This window comes from Haliotis rubra, unplaced genomic scaffold (genome assembly GCF_003918875.1).
Source record: "Haliotis rubra isolate DU_JTF1 unplaced genomic scaffold, ASM391887v1 Scf30, whole genome shotgun sequence".
Classification (NCBI taxonomy): domain Eukaryota; kingdom Metazoa; phylum Mollusca; class Gastropoda; order Lepetellida; family Haliotidae; genus Haliotis; species Haliotis rubra.
The window spans coordinates 3,224,919-3,252,730 of NW_025766969.1; the positions used below are offsets into that span (position 1 = coordinate 3,224,919).

Genomic DNA, 27,812 nt, shown 5'->3' on the forward strand with positions numbered 1-27,812 from the left:
CGCGTGATTTCATCGCACCTGCGAGACAGTTTTGGAGGGGTTTGTGTATTTGTCGAAGTCTGTGGGTTCTTGGTTCGAATCCCGAGAAGTATGCTATTTTACACTTCGACTTTAACTTTTTCTTGTGGAGTGTACCCTTTATTTGTCTTCTGACGTGACAGCCACAGTCAATGGCGAGTAGTTAACAAAATATTTGCTCTCGTCGAAGACATTATATCAGGATCTCCGGCTTTGTGTGGAATTTTGACATTTTTGCGAATATTTAATTTGATCTTTACACCAAAAATGTAAACAGACTTTTTTGAGAGTAACGCCAATTTTTTGTTCCAAATTAGGTTTATATTTTTGAAAGAGTTCTATTTTGCAATGAGATGTCATGATGTCATAATAGATGAATGTTTATGTGCTCGTGTTTTATTGAGGATACAGATAAAACACATTTGAAAAAAAATATCGGTTAATCTGAAATCATTTTAGTTAGTTAGTGATTAAGTGTTGTGGCTCTGATGATGTCAGACTAATTTGTTTTGAAAGGATGTGGTTTCACACACACTGACTTAAGAAATAATACATTTCACTGAACTTTATAAACTAGCTAGGGCACTTACATATTCTTTTCTATAATTTACAGTTGTTCAGAAACAAACTTTTTTGTTGTCAGAGTGTATCCATTATGATCATGACATAGTGATACCACTTGGTGTTACTTTTATGACAATGGAAAATTAAGTTGGTAATGATGATCATATTTAATTGCCACCTTTTACAGGGCAATCTACTTCTATGGTATTTATTTGAGTGAAGTTAATTAAACTATGATAAGAAATATAAGGCAGCTACGATTGTGTCTCTATTTTGCAGGATTAATTTTGTTCTAGATCTACCGGTACATTATTGTATTATAAAGTTAGGAATGTGTGCAGAATCAGATTGTATAGGTACAATCAGAGTGAGTGAGTATAGTTTTATGCTGCTTTCAGCAATATTCCAGCAATATCATGGCAGGGGACACCAGAAATTGGCTTCAGACATTGTACCCTTGTGGGGAATTGAACCTGGGTCTTCAGTGTGACAAGCGGACGCTTTTACCATTAGGCTACCCCACCGTCCGGCTACAATCAGAAGCACAATTAATATTTGTGTTTCCTTTGAATGTTGATTGAAATTGGAGATAATGTCACCTTTTGGTTCATTACCTGTGAAGATCCGGGTTAGAATTGGTCTTCAGCAACCCATTGCTTGTCATAAAAGGCGACTGATGGAATCGGGTGGTCAGGCTCGCTGACTTGGTTGACACATGTCATCATATCCCAATTGTCTAGATCGATGCTCATGCTGTTGATCACTGGATTGTCTGATCCAGACCTGATAATTTACAGATCGCCACCAAATACATGTAGCTGGAATATTGCAGAGTGAGGCATTAAACAACAAACCAACAACAACCACAAACATTTTGGGACATACTCACTGAAACATATTCTCATATTTCAGTTTCAACACAAAAGAGCAGGGAACATGTTCCTATAGAAGCATCACAATGGTTCGGAGGACCCCAAGATCAGGGAAAATTAAAAAGGACACATCAGCAGAAATAAATGATGGTAAAATACTGGCTGTTCAGTGAATCTGGCTGTGAGAATTGTCTGCACTCTGTGTCAAAATCCACGACTGAAATTGTCGGTTGGCATCGCTTTCTGTTGATTGTAACTTGTTAATACATGGACTGAACTTTCTCATTTTGGGGCTTCGGACTAATGGTTGAAATATAGACTGAATCATTTTGGCTTTAATTGTGGTGACAGTATTTCAAGACTCATGATCATGATGATGTGTCTATGATAATGACAGGGCATGAAACTCCCAAATATTTCAGCCAGACCACAGGACTGGTTAGATGTAAAACTTGCCAGCCCTGACCAAAACATATCTTCATATACATGTCTAAATGTTTAACCCGACCGTCGGGCAGATGAATTTGAGAATCTGGGAGTCCGCGGGCGGTCAGGCAGGCAGGTATTTCGAATGCTGATAATGACCCATACCTCATTCGGCATATTTGAAGAAATTATAAGTTATTATTTTAGTCTGTTTACTGAGCACTGCTTATGCTATCAGAGCACTCAGTATTACTGTGTTGTGATGCTGTCATTTTCAAACAATGGGTCTGGAGATTTGTGGAAGTCACTTTGATTTGTGACATTCAGAAGAATGAAAGAATTCTATATATTATTAAATATTGATTTGAATTATAACTTTGATAACATGAGTGTTGTACCAGGTTTTCTACACTTGTGTATATATATATATATATATGTCGTGCGTAATATACGGAATTGCCCAATCCGCGAATTACGCAAAGGTATTGGCCCATTCCCGTCAACCGCCACCTTGCTTGCTTAATCTGCGGACTGGGCATGCCTCACTGCGTAATCCTTGGAATGAGCAAAAACGGTTTTGATAATCAGATGTCAACCCCCCTGGAACCCATACTTTTTGTTCAATTTTTATCAGGGAAGGTGACTTTTAGAATGCCTTTACCCTATGAAAAGTTTTAGTATTCTCCTTTAATATAAAAACTCAGCTTGCTCAATCTATGGGATTACGCAGATTAGTTAATTGCTCAATTCACGGGAACGAGCACTACTAATTGCATAATGACAGGGTTTGGGCAGAGCTTCGCCCATTCTCGGGGATTACGCAAATATCATGCGTAATTTGCGGATTGGGCGGATTGGGCAATTCCGTAATATACATATATATATATATATATATATATATATATATATTGTGTGTGTACATATGATTAAAATGAAGTTTATCATTGTTAGTGATGTTTTAAGTGCCGGTCAAATATATTTTCAGACTCTTTTGAAAAAAATAAAAAGGGGAAAGAAAGACCCTCTAAAGTAGTGGACCAAAGCCAAGACGAAGTGCTGAAGTTTCCATATCACCAATTAAAATTCCTGCAGCTGAAAAAGATAAAGAGGTTGAGAGTGACCCTCCAGATGAAGAGGCGGCTGATTCGCCTCGAAGAGATGGTGGTCCTTCAAAAGAGGACCTTCTTTCGTCTCTCGCTCTCTCAGACAAGAAAAAGCTGAAAGCGAAAGAGGCGGAAGAAAATCAAGTCCCCAAAATACGTTCTTCCAAGAGAACGCGTGTGCCCAATGTCAGACTGGAAGACCAAGAAAGTGTTGATTCGAATACGAAGAAAAGAAATGTTAAAGATGGAAGCAGCACAGTTGGAAAAGACAAGAGTAATCCTAGTGTTAAAAAAGCTGAAGTATCCGACAGACAGAAACCTGCATATATTTGTGACTTTGATGATGGTGTGGGTGAAGAATCAGTGAAGGATAAATCTGAGAAACATCAATCAAGAGATGGATCCCCGAATGATAAGAACACTCATGACAGTGAGGATGTGACATCACAATTAAAGAAAGGGAAAGACTCTAAAACTGCATCAAAAACAAAGGGACATAACTCTGTTGAGGTGAAGGATAACAGTGTAAGTGATTCAAATACTTTGAATACATCAAGAGGAAAATTAAAAGGAAATGTTGACACAGACAAGGAAGAAGAATTATTGGATGAATCATTTGACGCAACAACGTTGCCCACATCAACTCCATTACCCAGTCGAGGTAGAGGTCGATCCCGGGGCCGAGGTCAGCCCAGGGGCAGTAGAGGAAGAGGTAGACATGCTTCACAGCAAGAGAGAAGTGATGATAAAAATAATTCCTCTCGACATAACAACTCACTAGAAGAGGACAGTAGTATACCCTTAAGAACAAGCTCAAGGAGAAGAAAAGCCAAGAAATATAGTGATGACATTGACTTAGGCTCGGACAATGAAGATGACAGTGATTGTAGTGATGATAGTAAGACAAAGGAAACTACAAGAAGAACAGTAAGTGTAAGTGATGAGGAGAGTATGATGAACGATTCCACCCAGGGACGTAAAGCTAAGGGCAGAGGGAAGAAACAAAGTTTAGAAGAATCTTCTGAAGTAGAAAATGCCCCTGTAGCAAAAAGAGGCCGACCAAAGAGAAGTTTGGAAGAATCTTCTGAAGTCGAGTATGCCCCTGTAGCTAAAAGAGGCCGACCAAAGCGAAGTTTGGATAAATCTTCAGAAGTGGACTATACCCCTGTAGCTAAAAGAGGCCGACCAAAGCGAAGTTTGGATGAATCATCTGACGTGGAATATACTCCTGTGGCTAAAAGAGGCCGACCAAAGCGAAGTTTGGATAAATCTTCTGAAGTCGAGTATACCCCTGCAGCTAAAAGAGGCAGACCAAAGCGAAGTTTGGATGAATCATCTGATGTGGAATATACTGCTGTGGCTAAAAGAGGCCGACCGAAGCGAAGTTTGGATGAATCTTCGGAAGTGGAATGTACCCCAGTGGCTAAAAAAGGGCGACCAAGAAAAACTCCTGTCGTTCGAATGAAGTCTCCTGAAATTGCGGTAAGCCAAGTAAATCATCTTATAGTTACACAATCAACAGTTATAGAAACAGCTGAATTGTCTCTAAGTATATCACATATATCACGTGTTTGAAAAAATAGGCAAGTGTCTGGCAATAGTTGCTCTTTGATGTCAGTGTATCAAGGATAATCATATACGAAAACAGCGGATTTTATTATGGACAAGTCACATGTGGATTGGGTGTATAGTGGAACATGTTGAGTAGTTTTGAACAGATATCTATTATAATTATGTCCTAGTCTTTCAACTGAATATGCTAACTATCGGAAGAATACATAAAGGGAAACAGGTCGAAAATGTCTACCACTTTGGTGAAACCTTGACTGGCTGCCACACAGTTATCGTCATATTTTAGCCGTATTTACAAAATTACTCCGCCATTCATTAACTTAATGAAACAGAATTAATTATGATACTTAATTAGCTATTCACCGATATGTCTAGCCTGTTTGTTGCCACCGATTATGTTTTCATATAACGCTGCAGAAGGGAATCATGGCAGTACAAATAGGTATTTCATCACAATTAGCTGTAACAGTTCTTGCCATTTCAGAATTCCTCTTGTCATTTGTGAAATAATATATATTTATATCATAAAGTACCTTCGAATAATTGATTGTGTGACTGGTTGTGTGTTGTTTACTGTAGATTGAATGGGAATGAAACAATTAATGACTTCTGTGAACTTGAAGTTGCTATTATAAAGATTGCTGTCCTCTATTGTTGTCAAATATCGTGGGGAAAAATGCCGAAAGTGTAACTGACCCGGAGCTGTGCACACGTGATACTGATCGTGGTAATAATGTTTATATAATATGTTTGTCACCAGGCATCAACTATGTGCATGAGATGTGACAAGGATCTGACAACTCTGGCCGGACTCAAGTTCCACCTCATGACAGTACACCAAGCACTGGTAGGGTCATAAGCCTAGTCGGAGAATTCTTGGACAATTTTCTCAAGAAATATTTATGTTGATCTGTTGACTACACTCAGTTTGGGTTCAAATGAAAACGATGAATGATTAAATAACTTGAAATAGGGATAAGTGCACAAAACATAAATGAGACACATAAATCTAACGCTTTATGATTAATCACAGAAAAAGTTGTTTGAGAAACTATCATGTAACATTGTTTTATTTTCACTCTTCATACCGAGGGGTGACTGATGGAACAGTGCCGGCACGCTCTTCAGGTGCAACTCAACACAGCCCCCCTACTAGTCATGAAACAGCTGGCAACGTTCCACCAGCAATTTGTCACCCCTCAGCGCGAACGTGAAATTAGAACAATGTTACCTGATACTTTCTTAAACAACTTTTTCTGTGATTGAACATAAAGCGTCAGATATCAGATCATGTTGGGTACAAAGGTTCCAGGACCATGTGTCTCATTTATGTTTTGTGCACTTATCCCTATTTCAAGTTATTTAATCATTCATCGTTCTCATTTGAACCCAAACTGACTGTAGTCTCTCAAAGGAATGTTGAGCACTGTGTGTTTGCTTGAGCATGTGTAATGATGTAAAGGATTTATAGTTTCACTCTTTTGTAGATGTTTAACTTAAACAAATCATACTACTGACAATTGCTTTGATGTATATATATTATTTGTTTTTGTTTATGTCTATAACTGTGCTGATGACTCTTGATATACAGCATGCAAACACTTAGAATTAATATGGATAAAATCTGTCTGTAAGAAAATATAGTTCTGAACTGTAAGAATAAGAATTACTTGATAGTATATGTTTTTGTGTTGATTTGCAAACGAAATTATTTACTCTTTAGAAATATGATGTTTAATGCTAACAACATTGTTTTGTTAATTATGAAAAAATATCAAATTAGAAAAAAAAATATACAACTTCAACAGCTCATGTAATCATGGTGATGATTTTAAACAATCTAGTTAGAATATGTCCCAAGCAACCTAAGAGATGATTAATAGATGGGGTTGGTCAGCTCAATGATTGGTTGAATGCATGTTAACATTCGCTGATCACTGGAATGTCTGGTCCAGACTTGGTTATTTACAGGCTAACATCCTATATCTGGAATATTAGTGGGTGTGGTATTATCACAACAAACAAAACAAATTTTTGGAGCAGTTGAGTTTTAACAGTGGTAACGATGGTAAAAGCACATGAGATGTTTTCCAAATACTGCTGCAGACTTTGCCGTGGAAGAAAATATTATTTCAGTCTTGTTCACATGGCACATATTGTGTATGTTTTAGTGGGCCAAGGATTGTCCTGAAGGAATGACGGATACAGCTGCTCTGAAGAGGATCATGAAGGCCCAGGGCAAGCTGGTGTGTCAGCAGTGTAAGAAGGAGCTGAGATACTACCACTACTACGTCCATCACATCAAGTGGTGTGGCAGAGAGGTGACTGATGGATTGTATTATATTTTATGTCGACTGCTTGTATTATATCTTATGTGTATTGCTTGTATTATATTTTATGTGTACTGATATTTTGTCACGTCGCACACATACAACTGTCTTGATATATCGTCCACTCTACTCTAACTCACTCACTCACTCACTTAGTCACAATATGGCTGAAATATTGCCAATGTGATTTTAAATCTTAACTCACTCACTCACTCACTCACTCACTCACTCACTCACTCACTCACTCACTCACTCACTCATGTTTTGTAATTATGGATATAGAAATTCACCCAAGTGTACAAACACAATATGCACATACCATCACTTGTCAGTAAACGTTGGAAACTCAGAGGCTTGTCATGGATTTTTGAACATTTTTGTCAGTTTTTGTATATTTGTTGTCCAAAGAGTCCAGTCTGATGCTGTTTAAAATCCAAAGTCTTTCCTCCAACTATTTTGTTCATAAACTGTAATAGTCTGTGTCTTGAGTATAAATGGTATGGTTAACCACCTTGGTGACAGCGATTAGGGATGTCATTATAAGTTGTTCACTGGTCTCTCAGGGGACATGGGCTGATGTACCCTCGATGTTTGTTTATGTTAAAGACATAAAGAAACATCGAGGGTACATCAACCCATGGGCCCCGAGGGACCAGTGAACAACATATTTATCTTACCGAACACCTCAATGGTAATTTTGAACTGTTTGAAGCATGGGTATCGGATCATAGCATGGAGTACCAGGACGACAAGAAAAACAGTTTAGAGTTATCTCTCTTCCATCGATTTGGATTCGCAAAACATTGATAATTTCCCTCCATCATATGTGATTCAATGTTATTCGAGGTAAAGAATTACTACTACGAAGTACCAAATGAGTTCGGCATTCCCAGCGGGGTACATATAAAATGTTACTCACTTGTAAGCAGGGTATATTGAAAATAATAGAAGAGCGCTCAGCCAATCAGAAAACGACATTTATGTGTGAGGCAAGATTATGGCATCATGGTAACCAGTGATGTCATAACGGTCTTCTTAGCATTGTGCTTAAGTTTAGTTAGCCTATTGTATCTTAGAATGGCATGTTTGTCCAGTAGAATGAGAGGAAAATGTTGAAGATTGTTTTTCCATTACTCAAAATTATTGACAAAACTAAAGTGACTTTTAAAAAGGCAAAGTCCCCTGTTGATGCAACATGATCTCTAAAGGCAGTGCGGGGCGGTGGGGTAGCCTAGTGGTTAAAGCGTTGGCTCGTCATGACGAAGACCCGGGTTCAAATCCCCACATGGGTACAATGTGTGAAGCCCATTTCTGGCGTCCCCCGCCGTGATGTTGCTGGAATATTGCTAAAAGCGGCGTAAACCATACTCAGTCAGTCAGTCTAAAGGCAGTGCATGATGTTGATGTACTTCCCAGGAGGAGCGCACGGTATGTGAGGTGTGTGGGCGGTCCCAGAAGTCCATGTGGTACCACGCCCACCTGGTGTATCACAAGAAGAGGGACAACGATGAGGAGAAATTCAAGCAGCTAGAACAGCAGGAAAAAGAAGAGATTGGAGACGAGGATCTCAACAAGATGGGAAAGACGAAACGTAAATCAGCCAAAAAGTAGGTTCACACTTAGAAGTAATGTTTTCTTACTTCTGGGTTAAAAAATTAAAGCAATTGGGAGTGCCAAGCAAAGTCTTAACAGATTGGTGAAAGGCAATAGATATCCTTTGGTTGGCATTCTCATTTGTGTGCATGGATATGACATAAGTCAGCATAATTCAGTTTGTCGAGATGAAAACCTTATGCGTCAAAACCAGGTTCAAGGTCATATCATGGTTGATAAAACTTGAACCTTTTAACAGTGAACTGTGATATCTTTGGCTGTTGCTGAAACCCACCCACCTACATTCACAGAGCCATGCAGACTCTTGCTGAGATCGGAGCAGATGAGAATAAGACATCGCGGTTTGGTAGGAGGAAAGGAGACTCAGAAGATGACTACAGTGGAACAGACGACAGTGATGTTGACCGAGATTTTCAAGGCAGCAGTGATGAGATGATGATGGTGATCATGAAATTGAAGATGTTGAAGGTCTTAATGTAAAAGATAAAGGTAAGCTGGTTACAGCAACCCTGGTAATGTTTTAATCAGTGAAAGCTACTAACATTTAAGGTTTCTTCAGTGACATGGTATGATAATGTCCCAGTATATCACGTCAGTATAAACAAGGGGACATGGGTGACCTAGTCACCTGCAACACCACATTTTGCTTTGCAGGCTAAACTTGTGAAGATACAGGTTAGAATTGGTCTTCAGCAACCCATGCTTGTCGTAAGAGGTGACTGACAGACTCACTGACTTGGTTGACACGTCATCATATCCCAATTGTGTAGATCGATGCTCATGATGTTGATCACTGGATCGTCTGGTCCAGGTTCAGTTATTTACAGACTGCTGCCATGTTGCATGAATATTGCTGAGTCATTAAACGACAATCTTTGCAGAGTTACCTCCCTTGGGTACACCAGAAACCAGTGATTGTGGGTTTGAATCCTGTTTCACTCTGATTGTGTTTTTAGCTTTGTCAGCTGCATACCAATGCTTGTAGTTTTCACCAAGGTGGTAGATATGTGAGACCTGCATCATTTCAGGTTTTCTTCCTAAATTGACACACCCTCACATACTTGGAATAATGTTGCAAGAGGCTTTAAACCCAATTTTTTCATTGACTGTCTGAGCAAAATGTTTGAAATTGATTAAAATGGACACCTGGCTGATCTCTGGTACACTGGTTCATGCAGCAGGGATCTTGTTCATAAAAAATCCTGTACTGAGCTCTGCACAAGTTATCGTTCATGAATATTTAGTTTTCCTTATCCTGACTCATACTTATTTGCTTTTCTCTCTTCTTATCAATTCTCAAGGGAATTATATTCATCAATATATACACATACTGATATAGTGACAGAAAATGTATACTTTTATCAGCTATGGCGGCACAAGAACGTGACCAAGAATTCATCTCAAATCACTTAGCATCGACCTCAACGGAATTCAATATACCAGTAATGCATTAACAAGATCTACTATGTTTGCACCAATGGCATTGACTACACTGTTACGCAGTCATGGCTGTTTCCTTCATACCATGCCTGAAGGACGTAGCATAGGCTTTTAAGGACCAGTATGCCAGTACAGACTATGAATTCTATGGATAAATAATCCTTCAAGAACTTTACACCTGGAGCATCCCTTATTCAAGTGATTTTGGGAGGATTATGTAAGCGGCATAATTCTTATGCACGCTTTTAGTCAACAAACTATTGCACCATATTTCATGGAGGCTAGCTTGTCACAGCCTTCCACTTTCCGATGCTATGCAGAGGCCAGTCTCGCTATAAATAGAGTAGACATTGATGTCATGCTCTGATCGAACACAGATTGATTGCGAACATACGGGGAAGAATGAATGGGCAGTGCACTTCAACTCAGAAGTAGCGACAGGAACCTGGTCTGCAGGGGGAAAAGTTTTACACATAAATTTACTACAATTCAAGGAACATCATTGCCATAGGGACAGTGGGGTAGCCTAGTGGTTAATGTGTTCCTCGTCACGCCGAAGGCCCGGGTTCGATTCCCCACATGGGTACAATTTGTGAAATCAATTTCTGGTGTCCCCCGCCATGATATTGCTGGAATATTGCTTAAAACGGCATAAAACCATACTCAGTCAGTCATCGCCATGGACCACTGATTACACAGACAAGCTGACGGTAGCCTTTTTACATAAATCTACAAGGCACGACGACATCAGCTTCATTGTTAAATTAGACTTTCAGTTTCTTCGACCTAGCAGACAGACTCAACCTGAGGATTAAAGCTTGTCATATCCCAGGAGCAACCTAAGTTATAGCATCCAACTAAAGGCTACGCCTGCTCTTACAATGTCTCCATTGGTCATAAATTACCTGCAGTCACAACAACTGGAACTGTTAGAAACCATCAACTCACAGCTAGTGAAATACGCTGTGGAGATTGGAGAACCAGATCAACTGAACCTGGGTATTCACCAATTTTCCTAGTACTGGAAAAGAACTCCAAGGAAAATTCTGACATACATACAACATGAAACAGTTCACCTCCTTTATCTGCTGAAACCGGAAAAGTTCAAGATGGTCCATGTACCAGAACTCAGATTTCTGATAAAACCAAACGATTATTTGGCCAGCATAGACCTGCACGACCCTTACCTACATATCCCTATAAATCCAGCCTCAAGAAAATATCTGTGGTTTCTGTACCAAGGAGTACATTACCAATGGAGGGTGCTCCCCTTTGGAATTTCTTCAATCCTGGCGCTATTTACACTTGTAACAAAGCCCTTAGTGACATATCTTCATTTATGAGGGATACACAGTACCTTCTACCCCGATGAAGGTATACAGTCTCATCAAATTGCAGATCTACTCAGACAACAGTTGAACTTTATGAACTGACACAGCTAGGCTGGCAAGTAAACCTCATGAAGTCAGAACTCAAACCCTTGCAGGACCTCAAATTCCTAAGAATCAGATTCCTCACAGCGGAACCCAAGAAGGTCCAGGTTAGAATGTTGATCTTCAGTAACCCATGCTTGTTGTAAGAGGCGACTAACGGGATTGGGTGGTCAGTCTCGCTGACTTGGTTGACACATGTCATCGTTTCCAATTTGCGCAGATCGATGTTCATGCTGTTGATCACTGGATTGTCTGGTCCAGACTTGATTATTTACAGACCACTGCCATATAGCTGGAATATTGCTGAGTGTGGCGTAAAACTAAACTCACTCACTCACTCACTCCTCACAGCAAAGAACTGTATAACAGTTCCAGAAGACTGATGGCTAAAAATTCATGCTTGTCTTCCACTCACTCTCATTGCGATCAAATCTTGGCAGGAATTATTAGACCTGATGACTTCACCTCAAGCGTTAATGCACAGAGGCAGATTACAGCTCCGACCCTTCCAGAGGTTCCTCAAACCTTATCTCAACAATCTGGATCTCAAGATCCCTCTACCATGCCACCTGAGAAAATATCTTTTATGGTAGACAGTCAAGTTGAAGGTTTGCGGAGGAACCTATTTACAAGAGCCAGCATACGATTTACATCTATATGTAGACGCCTCACTACAAGGATGGGGTGTACATCTAAACTCATAAGGCTTCTCAGAGAACCAACAATTCATCTACCAGACTGGTGAATCTCCTGATTCATCCGCACACCAAACAGCTACAAGGCAGTCCACAGGGATTCCAGTTACATGCATGGAGCGTCTTATGAACTGTCTTTGAGTTGTTCACTCAGAAGACTCTATTCCTTTCCTTGCACTAGCTACGGCTGCTCAAGTATCTGAGATGCACGCCTTAGACTTTGGTCGAACCAGATTCGACACGGGTGTTCATCCAGCAGTTCATCTAAAACTCAGATGAGACTTTATTGCAAAGAACCAACTACCAGGTCAACCGGATAGACAGTTCCACATTCCACCTTTATTATCCATATAAGGTGAGGTGAAATTGGGTTTAACGTTGTGCTTGAGAATATTTTGTTCATATCTAAGGACAGCTGATGAATCCACGAAGTGGCTTGACACACCACCAATCCGTCGGATTCTATAAGCAAAAGATCATGAGTCAGGATAAGAAAAGTATAATAATATCAATTTTACTTGAAAAATTACATTTTTATCATAAAAATTACAGTTTGAGAATATTTCTTTGTGGTGAAGACACACCTTCATAATTATATCCCCCAAAATATTCATGATGAATGACTTGTTTTGTTCAGTATATATGTTTCTGCCAGTTAAGTTCATGTCTAAAACTTCACTTGTAAACATAATGTGAGGAGAACAGTGGAAATATTTTCTGTCATTGTTTTAGTGAAACTGAAGAAATTCCACAGAGACTTTACAGCCTCAAAACCCTACTTCACCGATCACCCAGACTTCTTCCCTGAAATACTGGCAGCCAAGGAAGAAGAAAACAACAATGTCCTCTTCCCAAAGCTGATTCCGAGAAATAACAACTGGAAGGAGCTGCCAACAGAGTAGGTGATGAATGGAATAGCTCAGTGACCCTGTTGCTCAGATGTACCGCTTTTCCTCTATTAAACTCAAGACTTTGATAATACACTGGATCTTTATTAATGCCAGGTTATTTTTATGCACAAACTTTTCTCCATTAATATCTGTACAATTAAATGCTGTGGTGAAGAGTGAAGGAAATATACAGTGAAACCTGCCAACACCAGCACCTGTCTCATCTGGCACACTGTCAAAGCCGGCATAAAATTATGAAGCCGCCATTTTACAACAATATTATCATTATTACATTGTCTAATCCGGCACCAGTTTATCTGTACTGACTTTCCGGTCATAACAAGCAATTTAAACTGTAATTAACACTGTCTAACACTGCATGAGCAGTCCAATTAAGGACCCATAATCCAATACACTAATTAATCCTCTTGGCATGCTAGATAATCAGGAAGTAGAGATTGCGCGGTCCAATCAAGGTCCCTTAATCCAATACAAGTCATGGCACGCTAGAACAATGTTTAATGCTGAATGAAGAATAATTATCTGTCAGTGTCATCAATGTTTTAATTTGTTGCACAATTACAAAAGATCAAAGGCTTTTTGAGGTAAAGAAGTTGACGAGTATAAATGACAGCCATGTTGGAGAATGATCTTCTTTGTCTAATCTGGCACCCTGTCTAAACCGGCATTTTATTTCGGTCCCATGGGGTGCCGGTTCAGACAGGTTTCACTGTATCTGATCAGGTAAAGCTGACAAAGGACCTGACCATCCAAAATTCTCATCCAGAGGATACCATATTCAGAGATGCCAACCTCTACGATTTAGCCTCAAACTACGCTAATACGATTGCACTTGAAATTCTATGAAATTTGAAGAAAATTCATTAAAATTCGGATATATAGAGAAAAACATATATTTTCTTTGATTAAATACATTTTCGGACTTCACTTACCTTCCATTCATCAAATTTAATGACATTTTTTAACTGGAATCATTGCAAGTAACAAACATTATTTTAGCAAAATTGTCTATCAGAAAACTGAAGCTGATCTCAATACCTTGCAATTTGACCCACTTATTGTGTACCAGCGGAAAATGACGATCGTATCGGAATGATATAACCATGTCACCGTTCCCTCCATTCGATTATAAATACGAAACTGGTATGTGAAATTAAAGCTTCCCTCTTGATTAGTGTCATATTATATATCTTTCTCAGAATCTGTTATGATTTTAATTATTTAGTTGACTACTAATTTTATGGTCAAACTACTAATTTTGATCCTTGAAACTACTACTTATAACACTTTGGGTTGGTATCTCTGCATATTTCCTAAACACCCAGGACATCATTAACACTGAAATTGGTTTGGACCTACAAAGGTACCAATACCTAGACTGTTTAAAACTAGAAAAATAGTACTGACAGAACATTGATACATTGGAATGACAGGAAGTTAAAATCAAGTTTTGTTATTTATAAGTGGAATATATGAATATGTTCTTTGCAGGGGAAGCCAGAACTTATATAACAGAAAGGACAAGTCATCCATTTGTGTTAAAACGTGGCAATGACAAGAAAGATGCCACACAACTGAGGGTCTCTGAATGCATCACATCCACAGGTAAGTTGTCAGATGTTCACGACTCATTTTGAGTCACATCATCACTGCTTCACTGTCTTGTCTTGTACTGTCTAGATGGAGGCATGTACATGTATATATATCAGTGATGGCAAGACAAGTGTACACAGTGTGACCATGTTTAATCATGTTGGATATTCAATACTAGAATATAAGCTGAGACCACCTCCGTGGTGTAGTCGTTAGAGCATCCGCCCGGAGAGCGGAAGGTCGCGGGTTCGGTCCCCGACCGCGTCATACCAAAAGACGTAAAAATATGGTACTTGTTGGTCCCTGCCTCGCGCTCGGCATTAATGGGTACAACAAGGACTGGTCGGCTAGGAGTCAGTATAATGTGTCTGAGTGGGGTATTCATGCTTCACTGCGGCATGTTATCTCAGTGGGCTAGCACTATAAAACCAGCTTCAGTCTGGGCTAGTACAAGCAGCCGCACCTACACATACACACGCATGCACGTCGTCATATGAGCGAAATATTCTCAAACATGAAGTTAACCCCAATTTCACCTCACCTCACCTAGAATGTAAGCTGGAATATTTGGGTGATAAGCACTTGGTTGTGACCATTGATTTTAGCCCCTATTAACTCATGGAAATTTGGGGCGGTGGGGTAGCTCAGTGCTTAAGTGTTCACTTGTGTGATACAAAGTGTGATGCCCATTGCTGGTGTCACCCGCCATGATATTGCTGGACTATTGCTAGAAACAGCAGAAAACTCACCTCACCTCACCTCACCTCACCTCACCTCACCTCATCACATCACATCACATCACATCACATCACTCACCTCACCTCATCACTCACACTCACTCCACTCACTCACTCACTCACTCACTCACTCACTCACTCACACTCACTCACTCACTCACTCACTCTCACTCACTCACTCACTCACTCACACTCACTCACCTCACTCACTCACCTCACCTCACTCACCTCCTCACTCACTCACTCACCTCACTCACCTCACTCACCTCACCTCATCTCATCTCATCTCATCTCACCTCACCTCACCTCATCTCATCTCACCTCACCTCACCTCACCTCACCTACCTCACTCATCTCACCTCACCTCACCTCACCTCACTCATCTCACCTCACCTCACCTGCCTCATCTCACCTCACTCATCTCACCTCACCTACCTCACTCATCTCACCTCACCTCACCTACCTCACCTCATCTCACCTCACCTCACCTCACCTCACCTCCTCACCTCACCTCACCTCACTATAATTTATGGAACTGTTTTAATCTTGACTCAGCTGGAGATAAATATCACACCACCTTGTGCACTTGGTACTCTATGTAGAGAATCACAAAATGGACTTGTAGGGATATGATAGGGTAGAAAATGTTTGTGTATTATGAACTTTGATCTGTGAAATGCCTCTGTACCATGTGGACATTTCTGCTGTTCTTTATGCAGGTCACTCAACCTGTTACACGGGGTACTCTGTGTGGGGTATAGACTGGTGCCCTGTACCATACAAGAAAACAGCCAATCAAATTGCAGCTGTGTCTTGTAACTTAACACCTGACCACCCAACAAATAAGACATACAGTGAACCAGGAGTTGTACAAATGTGGGACTTCGGAGAGTTAACCTGCCACAAGTAAGTTCAGATTGGTTCAAAGTGACATGTGGCTGTGTTCTGAAATGTTGCAGTTTGCTGACTGCCTCTGATGGTCTTTGGTCTGCATAGGGTAAGATCACTTAATTCCTGTGATAATGGATATTACTGTGTTGAAAATGTCTTTGGGCCATGTAAGTATTGTAATTTTGTTCCTTCTTAGGCGGACAGACCCTGTACACTGTGATAGTACATAACATATCATATCCCAGGTAATTTCGAGTTATTTCTAAAATTCAGGTAAGAACTAGTCCCCAGAAAAATGCTTATTCACAACATTGTCTGGTCCAGAATAGATTATTTACCTTCTTGCATCATATAGCTGGGATATTGCTGTGTTTGGTGTTAAACAACAAAGCAGTCATATATTGTATGAACATAATAAAGTTTAAAGCAACAGTGAGCCAAATGAATTTGCTGATCTCACTCACTTATCATGTTATGATGGCCGTGACTGTAGTGTTCCTTGTTTGTTCCTGTATTTCAGTACGTCCACTCCTGATCCTAAGCTTGCATTCAGTATTGGCCATGACTACGGGAGTGTGTGGCAGGTGTGCTGGTGTCCTAGAGGGGTGTGGGAGGAACCCATCGTCACACTGGACAATACACAGGTGAGGGGTAGATAATGCTGGATAATACACAGGTGAGGGGTAGATAATGCTGGACAATACACAGGTGAGGGGTAGATAATGCTGGATAATACACAGGTGAGGGGTAGATAATGCTGGATAATACACAGGTGAGGGGTAGATAATGCTGGACAATACACAGGTGAGGGGTAGATAATGCTGGACAATACACAGGTGAGGGGTAGATAATGCTGGACAATACACAGGTGAGGGTAGATAATGCTGGACAATACACAGGTGAGGGGTAGATAATGCTGGATAATACACAGGTGAGGGGTAGATAATGCTGGACAATACACAGGTGAGGGGTAGATAATGCTGGACAATACACAGGTGAGGGTAGATAATGCTGGACAATACACATGCAGGTGAGGGGTAGATAATGCTGGACAATACACAGGTGAGGGTAGATAATGCTGGACAATACACAGGTGAGGGGTAGATAATGCTGGACAATACACAGGTGAGGGTAGATAATGCTGGACAATACACAGGTGAGGGTAGGACAATACACAGGTGAGGGGTAGATAATGCTGGACAATACACAGGTGAGGGTAGATAATGCTGGACAATACACAGGTGGGGGTAGATAATGCTGGACAATACACAGGTGAGGGTAGATAATGCTGGACAATACACAGGTGAGGGGTAGATAATGCTGGACAATACACAGGTGAGGGGTAGATAATGCTGGACAATACACAGGTGAGGGGTAGATAATGCTGGACAATACACAGGTGATGCTGGACAATACACAGGTAGATAATGCTGGACAATACACAGGTGAGGGTAGATAATGCTGGACAATACACAGGTGAGGGGTAGATAATGCTGGACAATACACAGGTGAGGGGTAGATAATGCTGGACAATACACAGGTGAGGGGTAGATAATGCTGGACAATACACAGGTGAGGGTAGATAATGCTGGACAATACACAGGTGAGGGTAGATAATGCTGGACAATACACACAGGTGGAGGGGTAGATAATGCTGGACAATACACAGGTGAGGGGTAGATAATGCTGGACAATACACAGGTGAGGGGCAGATAATGCTGGACAATACACAGGTGAGGGTAGATAATGCTGGACAATACACAGGTGAAGGGTAGATAATGCTGGACAATACACAGGTGAGGCGTGCAGGACAAAGAGTCTATGTCATTGAAAGAGCAGGTATGTCATTCAAAGGGCAGAATGAGCTATAGCTGTGCTGGACAATACACAGGTGTGGGGTTCCAATAGAAACTGGATCATTGGGTATCCAATTGCTGTAATGGGTGAATAAAGTATATTGAAAGATCAGTCTTGTTGACTTGGTTAATTGCTTGTTATCATAATAAACAGTGTGGGTCATTGCATGATTTTATACGCTTTGTACTTTCTGCAGCATTAAGAAACTACTGGTAAGTCGATCAGTTGCGTTTGCATTTTAGATTCTAATCTGTATGTATACAAATGAATATAATTCTGACAATCCGTTGTTCTGTTTTCAGGAGGATCTGCCCAGGTTGGGCCTGTTGGCGCTGGCCTGTTCTGATGGAACCGTCAGAGTCTTCAGGTATTCATTCTATTGCTGATAACACTGAGGAAAACATATCATATACAGCCTTAAACTTTACGATCAGTATACAGTTTATTGATAACTAATTTCTAAGAACAAAATAACTGTTAAATCTCCCTTTCCATATTCATTTTCAATTTTATGTGGTATTTTGTCATGAAAGAGACATAGCCAATTCTGGTGATTATGATCTTGTATAACCAGGAATTTGTTAACAGTGCTCAGTTTGGTTATTATCAGGTTTGATTTTTGTTAAAGGTCACATAAACCCTAGGGGGTAAAAATACATAAATCACTAACTGGAATCGTTATAAATGAAACCCCGTCATTAAAACTACTCATTTCGACCTTTAATTGACTTAAATCGACCTTTTTGACAACAGTGCACAATTCTCACCCGCGAACGAAATTTCAACCAATCAGAGCGACGACTCTGTGATAATGACTGATCCAAATTGATCCCATTTCTGTGTTTTTTTACCTCGATATTTAATCATGTCATGTAAAAATCTGTTTGTAATCTCAAAACAGTGTCGGCCCATAAGTTTTCACATGCAATACAGCAATTAATACTCCCTTGTTGTAACCCGTGTTAGGTGGTATAAACCTACACATGTTATTTGTCATCATTCACTTGATGGTCAGTTAATGAATTTATAACAGGTATAATTAGTGGTAACACACTTAGATTACCGACAAAGGTTCCCATTTGGCATTTCTTGTGTCTGGAGTAAATATTCAACATTATAAACATCGATCAAAGGATTAACCGATAACACGCTGATTGATTAATTACTTTTATCTTACACAGCGGATTTGTCAAAAGGTAGTGTTGATGTATGTAGATTTACTAATCTATACTGAATACACTCTGCCGCGGTCGGTGTCTGCGTAAAAACAACGTCCTTCTTTCAAAGGATTAACCGGCAATACATTGATTGATTGCCCATTATTGGCTAACTAAATTACGGTTTTTAATGAAAGGCGGACATTATGCAATTAGTTGCCAGGTGTGCTATCTTGGGTGACCAATGAGACTATACACCAATACCTGAAAAGATTTATCACTTTTTTCAGATATTAAACTGTTAAAAGACACATCATTTGGAACAGTTTTGTGGATATTGATGGATACATTCCTCAAACAAGGTAATGGCCTGATATTGTTCCTATAACTTTAATCTGTTTTAAATTTAATATTTGCATTTTGTTTTTATTCATTTGTCGTAGCATTCAACAGAATCATTGTTTTCGCCGTGAAGTGTAATGAGACAGACAACATACACTAGGTGTGTGTGCTTAATTATGATTCACATTGGCAAACTATAAAATGTCTAGATATTACAGTTCTGTTATAAATTCACTATAAGTATCAGCAGATCGTCAGCTTTTATTTAGTTTCAAAATGCATAAAAGTATGATAATAAACTAATTAGGATTATAAGACCAAATATAAAGACGCACATTGACTAGTATCTACATACTGGTGAGTGGACATTAACCATGTGAATGTAGCAAGAAATTTATCGCGCAGTATTGTGACTTGACCCCACCTCACCTCCGTGGAAGAAATCGTTATGTTATAAGTTGTGTCATGCAAAATCCTTTTGGTTATGATTCCATTACATATTTAACTTCTGAGTAGAAAGTAGTTTTGATTTTCTAACTTGATGAAAACAAACTATAATCTCATTAATTCTAACAGACTTTACGATTTTAAAAATGGCGAGCGCCCTGTCGGGAACATCCGCCAGTCTGTGGATAAATGCTATTTAGGTTTGTTTTCACCGAAGTTACAAAATCAAACTACTTTCTACTGGTAGTAAAATATGTATTTTATTGATGGCCAATAGGATTTTTGCATGACATAGCGTATATCATAACAATTTTCTCTCGTGGCAGCGAGGTGGGTGTCAATATAATACTACTTACAATATTATTGTTACTTGACCACAACCTCACTTCCGAGGAAGAAATCGTTATGTTACAAGTTGTGTCATAGAAAATCTTTATGGTCATCAATCATATGCATATTTTACTACAACTAGTAAGTAGTTTTGATTCTTTAACTTCCGTGAAGCGATCTGAACACAAGTAAGATATCGTTTCAGGCTTCCACAACGCTAAGCCGCACTCACAAACATAACCCATTTAGCACCTAACTGCGCGGGTCCTCTGGAAATCTGTGCATGGGGACACCATCGCCCGACCCCTAAGAGCAATTGGCGACAAAGCAACGATTCGGCATGTCGTCGTTGATGTCGAGAAATCATCAAAATGATGAGCGTGCTACACATTTTCTATACAACTAACTGAAAATCGTTCCTCATATGGACGTCACTGCAGTGCTCTGGCAACAGAGTTACGTAACCTGTCTGTGGTTTTAAGTTGGCGGGCGAGAGGGAAGCAGGCGAATTTTTGGCCACTTTTAATCGCGGGTATTTTTAAGATTTGATTTTACAGATAACATCTGTTTGTATTACAGTGTTCCCCATCCCCAGTTTTTAGAAGCAACAAGTGAGGTCTACTTCCCTCCAGAAGAGCACATGCAAAGGGAGAGAACTCCTCCCATCTACAAGGCTCTACCTTGCCTCACACTAACAAACAGATCTAACTCAGGTATTGACTCTCCTATTGTTATAGTTAATTGCAAACGTCAAATGTTGGAAATGTACAACAAAGGAAGTAATTGCAATTATACAAAACTTTAATTTCAAAGAATTCAAGGCAGACATTAACTCGTCATCCCAGAACTGACTAGTTGCAGATTATAGCTTTTCATCATTTCCATACCTGCTAACTGTCACACATTTGGCTTGAGACTTGCGTTTATATTTCTCATTTCCATCTCGCACGACAAAACCGATAAATCTCATGCGAAACTGGGTTCATATGAAAATTTAAGTAAAAATATGTTAATAATCACACAAAATAGGCCTGAATACATAGTTTTCAGTGACTTTTCTGACAAGGGAATTTTCAATTATGCATTGGCTTCAGGATCTGGCCCGGGGCCTACATCCCTTGGAGGCCAGCATCTCAAGCTCTTTCCTCTATTGGGGTTGTAAGCTCTGCTGTATAATGATTCATTGTTTCTCCTCTGTGTGTGGCAGACACTGGCAGCTGTTTGTGTATCGACTGGCAGAAGGCAGGAGGCAGTCAGTACATACTGGCAGGCTACTCACAAGGTAGGTCAGTTGTGGGAGGCACCAGGTCAGTCACATATATAGGGACTTACAATCTCTTCAGGGTAGCTGAGGCTGCACCAGACTGGAGATAAATAATGTACATAGGGGTACATTGTAGTTAGATCAGTGTATCGGGTAAAATATCCAGGTTAATTATTCTAAATTTGAAGGCATTTTTTGCTGTAAATACTGTAAACCGATTTTAGCAATTTATCTTCTGTTGGGAATGGAATGGTTTCTCATATGCTATAACTTGAGTGATTGCTTGACAACAGCCCAGACGCATTGCTCATTGTATCAACCACCAGTTTTCATGGCCCAAACAGGTTATCTTTTGCACTGTTCACTGCATGTAACTACATGTCCTCCATTGTATCATGACGTCATGAACACCACTCCAGAGTGATATGATATATGATGAGTACAGATGTCTGAGAGAATGTTTTATGTATTTAAAATTATTATCTCCATACTGTCTATATAGATTGGTGTTTCTGGCTGTTTCCTCAGGATGCGTCCAGGTCTATGACCTCCTCACAACATCGCCCCTACTGAGAGTGTTAGCCAACACAGGGGAAAGTATCCTCCCTTCACGTGCCTTCCCTGCTCATCTCCGAGCCGTCACTGGATGTGCATGGAGCGAAACCATACCATCGTGCTTTTCAACTGCTGGTCGAGACAAAGTGGTGATGTTCTGGGATATGAACAACCCCAATCGACCATACGACAAGTGGATGACTTCCGACATGGGCATGATGACGGGTATAAAATGGGCTGGCAGAGTGTACAACGGAGTAGTGACTGCTCAGGACGACTGCCTGCAGTGAGTAGGAGCTGGTTCAGTAGATCTGGAATAATATCCTGTAAATGTGGCCCTCTCAGTTTTGGGTCATCTGTCGTCACCATCTGCTTAAAAATGCGGATATAAAAGAGTAATGTTATGATTGAGGACAATATCATTTGTAGAAGCCCGAGGTCTGCCATTTACTGACCTTGGCTTGAGGTCTGCCATTTACTGACCTAGGCTCAAGGTCTGCCATTTACTGACCTTGGCTTGATGTCTGCCATTTACTGATCTAAATCCAAGGGTCTGCCATTTACTGATCTTGGCTTGAAGTCTGCCGTTTACTGACCTAGGCCTGAGGTAAAAAAGTCTGCTCAAATTCTGCCATTTACTGACCGAGGGTCCAGATTCAATAATTTACTGACTGCCGCCTTATACCTGGAATATTGTGCAGGGTTAAACAACAAACAAAAAACCCACTGAGATCCTGTTGGACTGATTGGTGGCCATTGTTGTCTTTATAGCAGCAGGTATGTTTTTTCCTTCTATTGTTCAGCATATATGGATACTCTCTTGCAGCTTGGCTCACAACTCGCTGTATTACCAGGAAACTGGCTTCAGTGGTCTCCAGACTGGATCCAACCCTTCTTAGACAAATGCGCTGTGTGTTCACAACTCAGTGGTGTGGGTGAGATAGCAAGGTTGTCATTTGTCTGGTCCAGATTCAATAATTTACCTGGGCTGGAATATTGTGTAGGGTTAAACAACAAACCTCAAAGCTGATTGGTGGCCATTGTTGCTAAGATGATCGTAACTCCCAATACTTTAACATACTGGCTTCAGTGGTCTCCACGGCTTCAGTCGACAAAGCTGTGTGACTCAGTGGCTTTGAGGAAGCAAGGGGCCCTGTTATTATCCAGCGTTACACCCTTACCTAGAAGTATCATAAGCTATAAACCCTGTGTAGTCACAAGTGAGTGTAGAGTTGTGGCCCTTAGCATTCCAGGATCTGCTGTACAATCCTACATTTTCCTGATCCTTGGTCTGTCTCCACCATGTGAGTTTGAAGGCAATGTCCTTGTATATACTCAGAGCAGAAGAACTAAGGAAGTCTATCTTTGCACTTGGTTTTGCAACACATCATAAGAGGGTGATCCTTAACTTGTTTTGATTAGTATAATGTAATCTGTGTGACCAGGCATACAAGGTGTTGTCTGACCAAGCAGCTTGCCTGACTGACAATTCAATCATTCATTTTTACATTAATCTCCCCACCTGCTGTAGATATAAAATAGTCTACAGTCCCTCTTACTCTTGCTTGTTAACCATAGCAACTGTGTATAATTTGCAGCTATTTCACATTTGTCTTCATAAAGTGTGATGATAGTGAATTGTTTCTCCTTGCAGGATGTGACATACTCCCCCCACTTCAACGTGCTGCTGTCGTGTGATGGCGCGGGTTGTGTCGTGGCTGTGAAGACTGTCGACCTACGGATCCCCTCATCCAGGTTCACCAAGGGAACACCTAGAAGTAAAGCGGTAATACACACAGCCATTGTTGACTCGGGGTATTGGGCTGGGGTAGCCTCGGGTTAAAGCAGTCATNACAGGGGCTGGGGTCGTCACACAACACATGAGTATGTACCTACACGAGGGCAGCATGGTGTTCCTACCTTAATAAGGAAGGGACATCACAGGGGCAGACACAGCTTTTAGAGAAAGGGGGGTGCACACTTCATTTTCACCCGATTTCACAAGACTTTCAATGGTCATAAAATAAACTTTCAGGAGTAGTGACTGTACTTACTTCAATATGAGTCGTCCATATTGTTTGGGGTGATGGTATCTACTGAGATAGTTTTAGGAGATTGCATCATTTCAGTTTCACCCGTTTTCACGAGAGTTTCAATAGTCATAACATAAACTTTCAGGAGGTGGGGCACCCTGCACCTCCCCTCTGGATCCGCCTATGCATCAGTTGCCATAAACCATTCACTTCGTGTATGTAGTTTCACACAAGCCGAGATATTAGTTAACAAACAGATTCTCCTTGGTCAATAATGTTACATTATAGATTGTGTGGGTGTTTTTCCTTCTTATTCATGGGTGGCAGTGAGGCAGCCTAGTGGTTAAAACGTTCGCTGGTCATGTCGATTCCCCACATGGGTTCAATGTGTGAAGCCCATTTCTGGTGTCCCCCGCTGTAATATTGCTGGAATATTGCTAAAAGTAGTGTAAAACTAAACTCACTCACTCTTATTCAAGAGATGTCACGATCCATGTTGTTGTGTGTATGTCAGTGTTTACTGTATTGTTGCATCCCACTGAGATAACAGTGTGTTTGGGCACATTTGTATGTCCTGAATATAATAAAGTGAAGTTGAAGGGATTCAAGAGTATACCACAAGTTATCCAAAGTTTGACACAATTGAATAACGAATAATAAACATATGAAGAGACCAATGTTTTACTTCAAGGCAACAAAGTTCATTACATCAAGGTTTGACACAACAGTGTTTGACTTCAGTAGACAACTGCAGTCATGAACATAGTTTTGCTGCTTTCTTTGTGTCTACTCTCATGTAGCCATTGCTGGTTTCCAACAGATTATCTACACTGCTCTAATTACAAGTCCATCGGCAGAAGAGAGGCCTGAATCAGAACCTCCATCCGAACCTCCATCCGAACCTCCATCCGAACCTCCATCAAAGGATTCCTTCCAGCCCTGCATTGAGTTCAGAGACAACGAACATGTAGGTTATAGTCTCGACCATGTGGTCTTATAAACTTACAGCCTTTGTTTATACACTCAACTACAGTATCCTTTACTGAACAATAACTTCTTAGCACGAAGGAGTAAACATTTTCTGTACACAATTATTGACATATCTGTTGTCATCATGGCATCCAAGAACCATTTTTCTGTCTTTTGATCTAACATTTAATCTTTCTTAGTATCATGCCTAGCTAGCTAAGTATCTGCTGATTTGTACCATAGACGAGCGAAAACACTTTAATGTGGCTTTAGGGACCATTCATAATTTGTGGTGTGCGTGCGTGCGTGCGTGCGTGCGCGCGTGCGCCTAAACACTATGGGAATAAAAATGTCCTAAATTTTTTTATCCTTCTCTTTCCTGTGCAGATGAATCACATCCGGACACTCAACTCCAAGGATGACACTGGCTATAAGATGCCAACCATTTCTGTTGATGACGTTGACTCCGCGCCCCTACAATCTGTGTATAGAGTAAGTGTTCGGTACTGTTGGGATCAAACACCATTGCCTTGGTGAGGGGAACTCTCATAGGGATTACTGGTTAGACTAGGTAACCAACAGCTATGTACCGATTTGTTTGGTCCAGACTAGACATCCAACATGCTCTAGATGCAGCAACTTCGCCCTTGTGGGGGTAGCACATGGATAGGTGGGTATGACATGGATGAGTGGATAGTACATGGATGGGTAGATTGTACATGGATGAGTGGATAGTACATGGATCGGTCGATAGTACATGGATGGGTGGATTGTACATGGAGGGAAGAATATTACATGGATCGGTGGATTGTACATGGTGGGAAGGATATTACATGGATCGGTGGATAGTACATTGATGGGTGGATAGTACATGGATGGGTGGATATTACATGGAGGGAAGAATAGTACATGGTGGGAAGGATATTACATGGATCGGTGGATAGTACATGGATGGGTGGATAGTACATGGATGGGTGGATATTAATTACATGGATCGGTGGATAGTACATGGATGGGTGGATTGTACATGGTGGGAAGGATATTACATGGATCGGTGGATAGTACATGGATGGGTGGATTGTACATGGATGGGTGGATATTACATGGATCGGTGGATAGTACATGGATGGGTGGATAGTACATGGATGGGTGGATATTACATGGAGGGAAAGAATATTACATGGATCGGTGGATAGTACATGGAGGGATATCGGTGGATAGTACATGGAGGGATAGATATTACATGGATATGTGGATAGTACATGGATGGGTGGATTGTACATGGATGGATAGCACATTAAAGCTGCATGAAACATCATTTGCTGTCTCCAAATAGGTTGCACTTGGAGCTAGACCGTCACTGTGGGCTATTATGATCTCATGCTTAGGTGTACAAATGAAGTTTGTACACCTAATGTAAGATTCACCAACAGGAAGAACCAATATGTGCTTATGGTGTGTCAGAGGAGCACAGTAATGTGGGTGAAACTAAACTACCTGTGTATCTGCAGATATCCGTGAATCCTAACCTGGAGAGTTGCACCTGGATACTGAGTGGAGGTGAGGCTGGGTTTCTGCGACTGCACAACCTGTGTGGAATGTTGACGAACTCAGCCAAGACAGTGCTGGGCATCTCGTTCCGTAGAAGTGAACACTCAAGAACTTAACATGTAAGTTGACCTTGAGTTGTTGTTTTTTACCCATCACTGAATTTGTTGCCAGTTACTTGTACAGAGTAGCAATGTTCTTCAAACAACTAAGTGAGCGTTGTATCCACGATCAACACAACGGTGTGATTGAACCTGGTGATGATTTATGGGTTGGAATTGGCTCCAGCAGATTACTTGTAAATGGCTTCAGTGGATCACATGGTCAGATTCATGACTTGGTTGATTTTGTGTCATTGTAGCCTGACTTCATGGAATATTCATGATAATATCAAATGCTATTAATCTGTTCAAGACTCTTTTATTTACTCATCAACCATCATATTTTCAGAACATTGTTGGACCCATGAAGGTCCGGGTTAGAATATTGATCTTCAGTAACCCATGCTTGTCGTAAGAGGCGACTAACGGGATCGGGTGGTCAGGCTCGTTGACTTGGTTGACACATGTCATCGGTTCCCAATTGCGTAGGTTGATGCTCATGCTGTTGATCACTGGTTTGTCTGGTCTAGACTCGATTATTTACAGACCACCGCCATATAGCGGAAATATTGCTGAGTGCGGCGTAAAACTAAACTCACTCACTCACTTGAATGTTCTTTTTGGCATTTATTTATTTCAAAGCTGCTATATTGTACTTCAAAATTCTAAACTTTCTTCAAATATGCAAGACATGGGTTGATGATACAGAATTATCAAACCAATTTTCATGAGAATAATGTAGAATTGATGTATTTTCTCATATTATTTCAGACAAGAAACAGATGCCCTTAGAGACACAAGAAAACACATGGCCATCTTGAGTTGGAAGTTATACCTACAATTATACAGGCATGGACCAGTTATGCCTGGTGGTACATGTAAATCCATATTTTCAGTGTATCCAGTATTCTCAGAACTGTTACATTGCAGGACATATCGGTTTGCGTATCCCTTCTAAAAATTAGGCCATTCCAGTATTTGTTGCTCACACATGTAAAAAGAAAAGTCGT

General features: G+C 40.5%; 2 protein-coding genes across 2 annotated transcripts; both read left to right on the forward strand.

The window, feature by feature from the left end:
- Window positions 1-12,886, forward strand: LOC124282611 (zinc finger protein 512-like). The gene is made up of 8 exons (XM_046718636.1): window positions 1-88; window positions 1,495-1,604; window positions 2,866-4,465; window positions 5,316-5,402; window positions 6,727-6,876; window positions 8,302-8,492; window positions 8,790-8,988; window positions 12,800-12,886. Exons 3-7 carry the CDS (start codon window positions 3,935-3,937, stop codon window positions 8,977-8,979), a joined length of 1,149 nt encoding a protein of 382 aa, XP_046574592.1. The 5' UTR covers window positions 1-88; window positions 1,495-1,604; window positions 2,866-3,934; the 3' UTR covers window positions 8,980-8,988; window positions 12,800-12,886.
- Window positions 10,821-27,812, forward strand: LOC124282636 (general transcription factor 3C polypeptide 2-like). The gene is made up of 16 exons (XM_046718665.1): window positions 10,821-10,938; window positions 11,426-11,479; window positions 12,800-12,965; window positions 14,471-14,583; window positions 16,028-16,214; window positions 16,720-16,843; window positions 18,359-18,423; window positions 20,912-21,045; window positions 21,540-21,614; window positions 22,125-22,437; window positions 22,978-23,086; window positions 23,806-23,937; window positions 25,005-25,151; window positions 25,541-25,645; window positions 26,665-26,823; window positions 27,574-27,812. The coding sequence occupies exons 1-11, from the start codon at window positions 10,821-10,823 to the stop codon at window positions 23,048-23,050; spliced, it is 1,422 nt and encodes a 473-aa protein (XP_046574621.1). The 3' UTR covers window positions 23,051-23,086; window positions 23,806-23,937; window positions 25,005-25,151; window positions 25,541-25,645; window positions 26,665-26,823; window positions 27,574-27,812.

Bases quoted from the DNA above. Each gene is read 5' to 3' on its own strand.
- LOC124282611 (XM_046718636.1), top strand. From the start codon at position 3,935: ATGATGAACGATTCCACCCAGGGACGTAAAGCTAAGGGCAGAGGGAAG. The intron at 6,877-8,301 runs GTGACTGATGGA...TGTACTTCCCAG, and splicing joins TCAAGTGGTGTGGCAGAGAG to GAGGAGCGCACGGTATGTGA. The intron at 8,493-8,789 runs GTAGGTTCACAC...CTACATTCACAG, and splicing joins AAACGTAAATCAGCCAAAAA to AGCCATGCAGACTCTTGCTG.
- LOC124282636 (XM_046718665.1), top strand. From the start codon at position 10,821: ATGTCTCCATTGGTCATAAATTACCTGCAGTCACAACAACTGGAACTG. The intron at 11,480-12,799 runs GTTAGAATGTTG...TCATTGTTTTAG, and splicing joins CGGAACCCAAGAAGGTCCAG to TGAAACTGAAGAAATTCCAC. The intron at 21,615-22,124 runs GTAGGTCAGTTG...CTGTTTCCTCAG, and splicing joins ACTGGCAGGCTACTCACAAG to GATGCGTCCAGGTCTATGAC.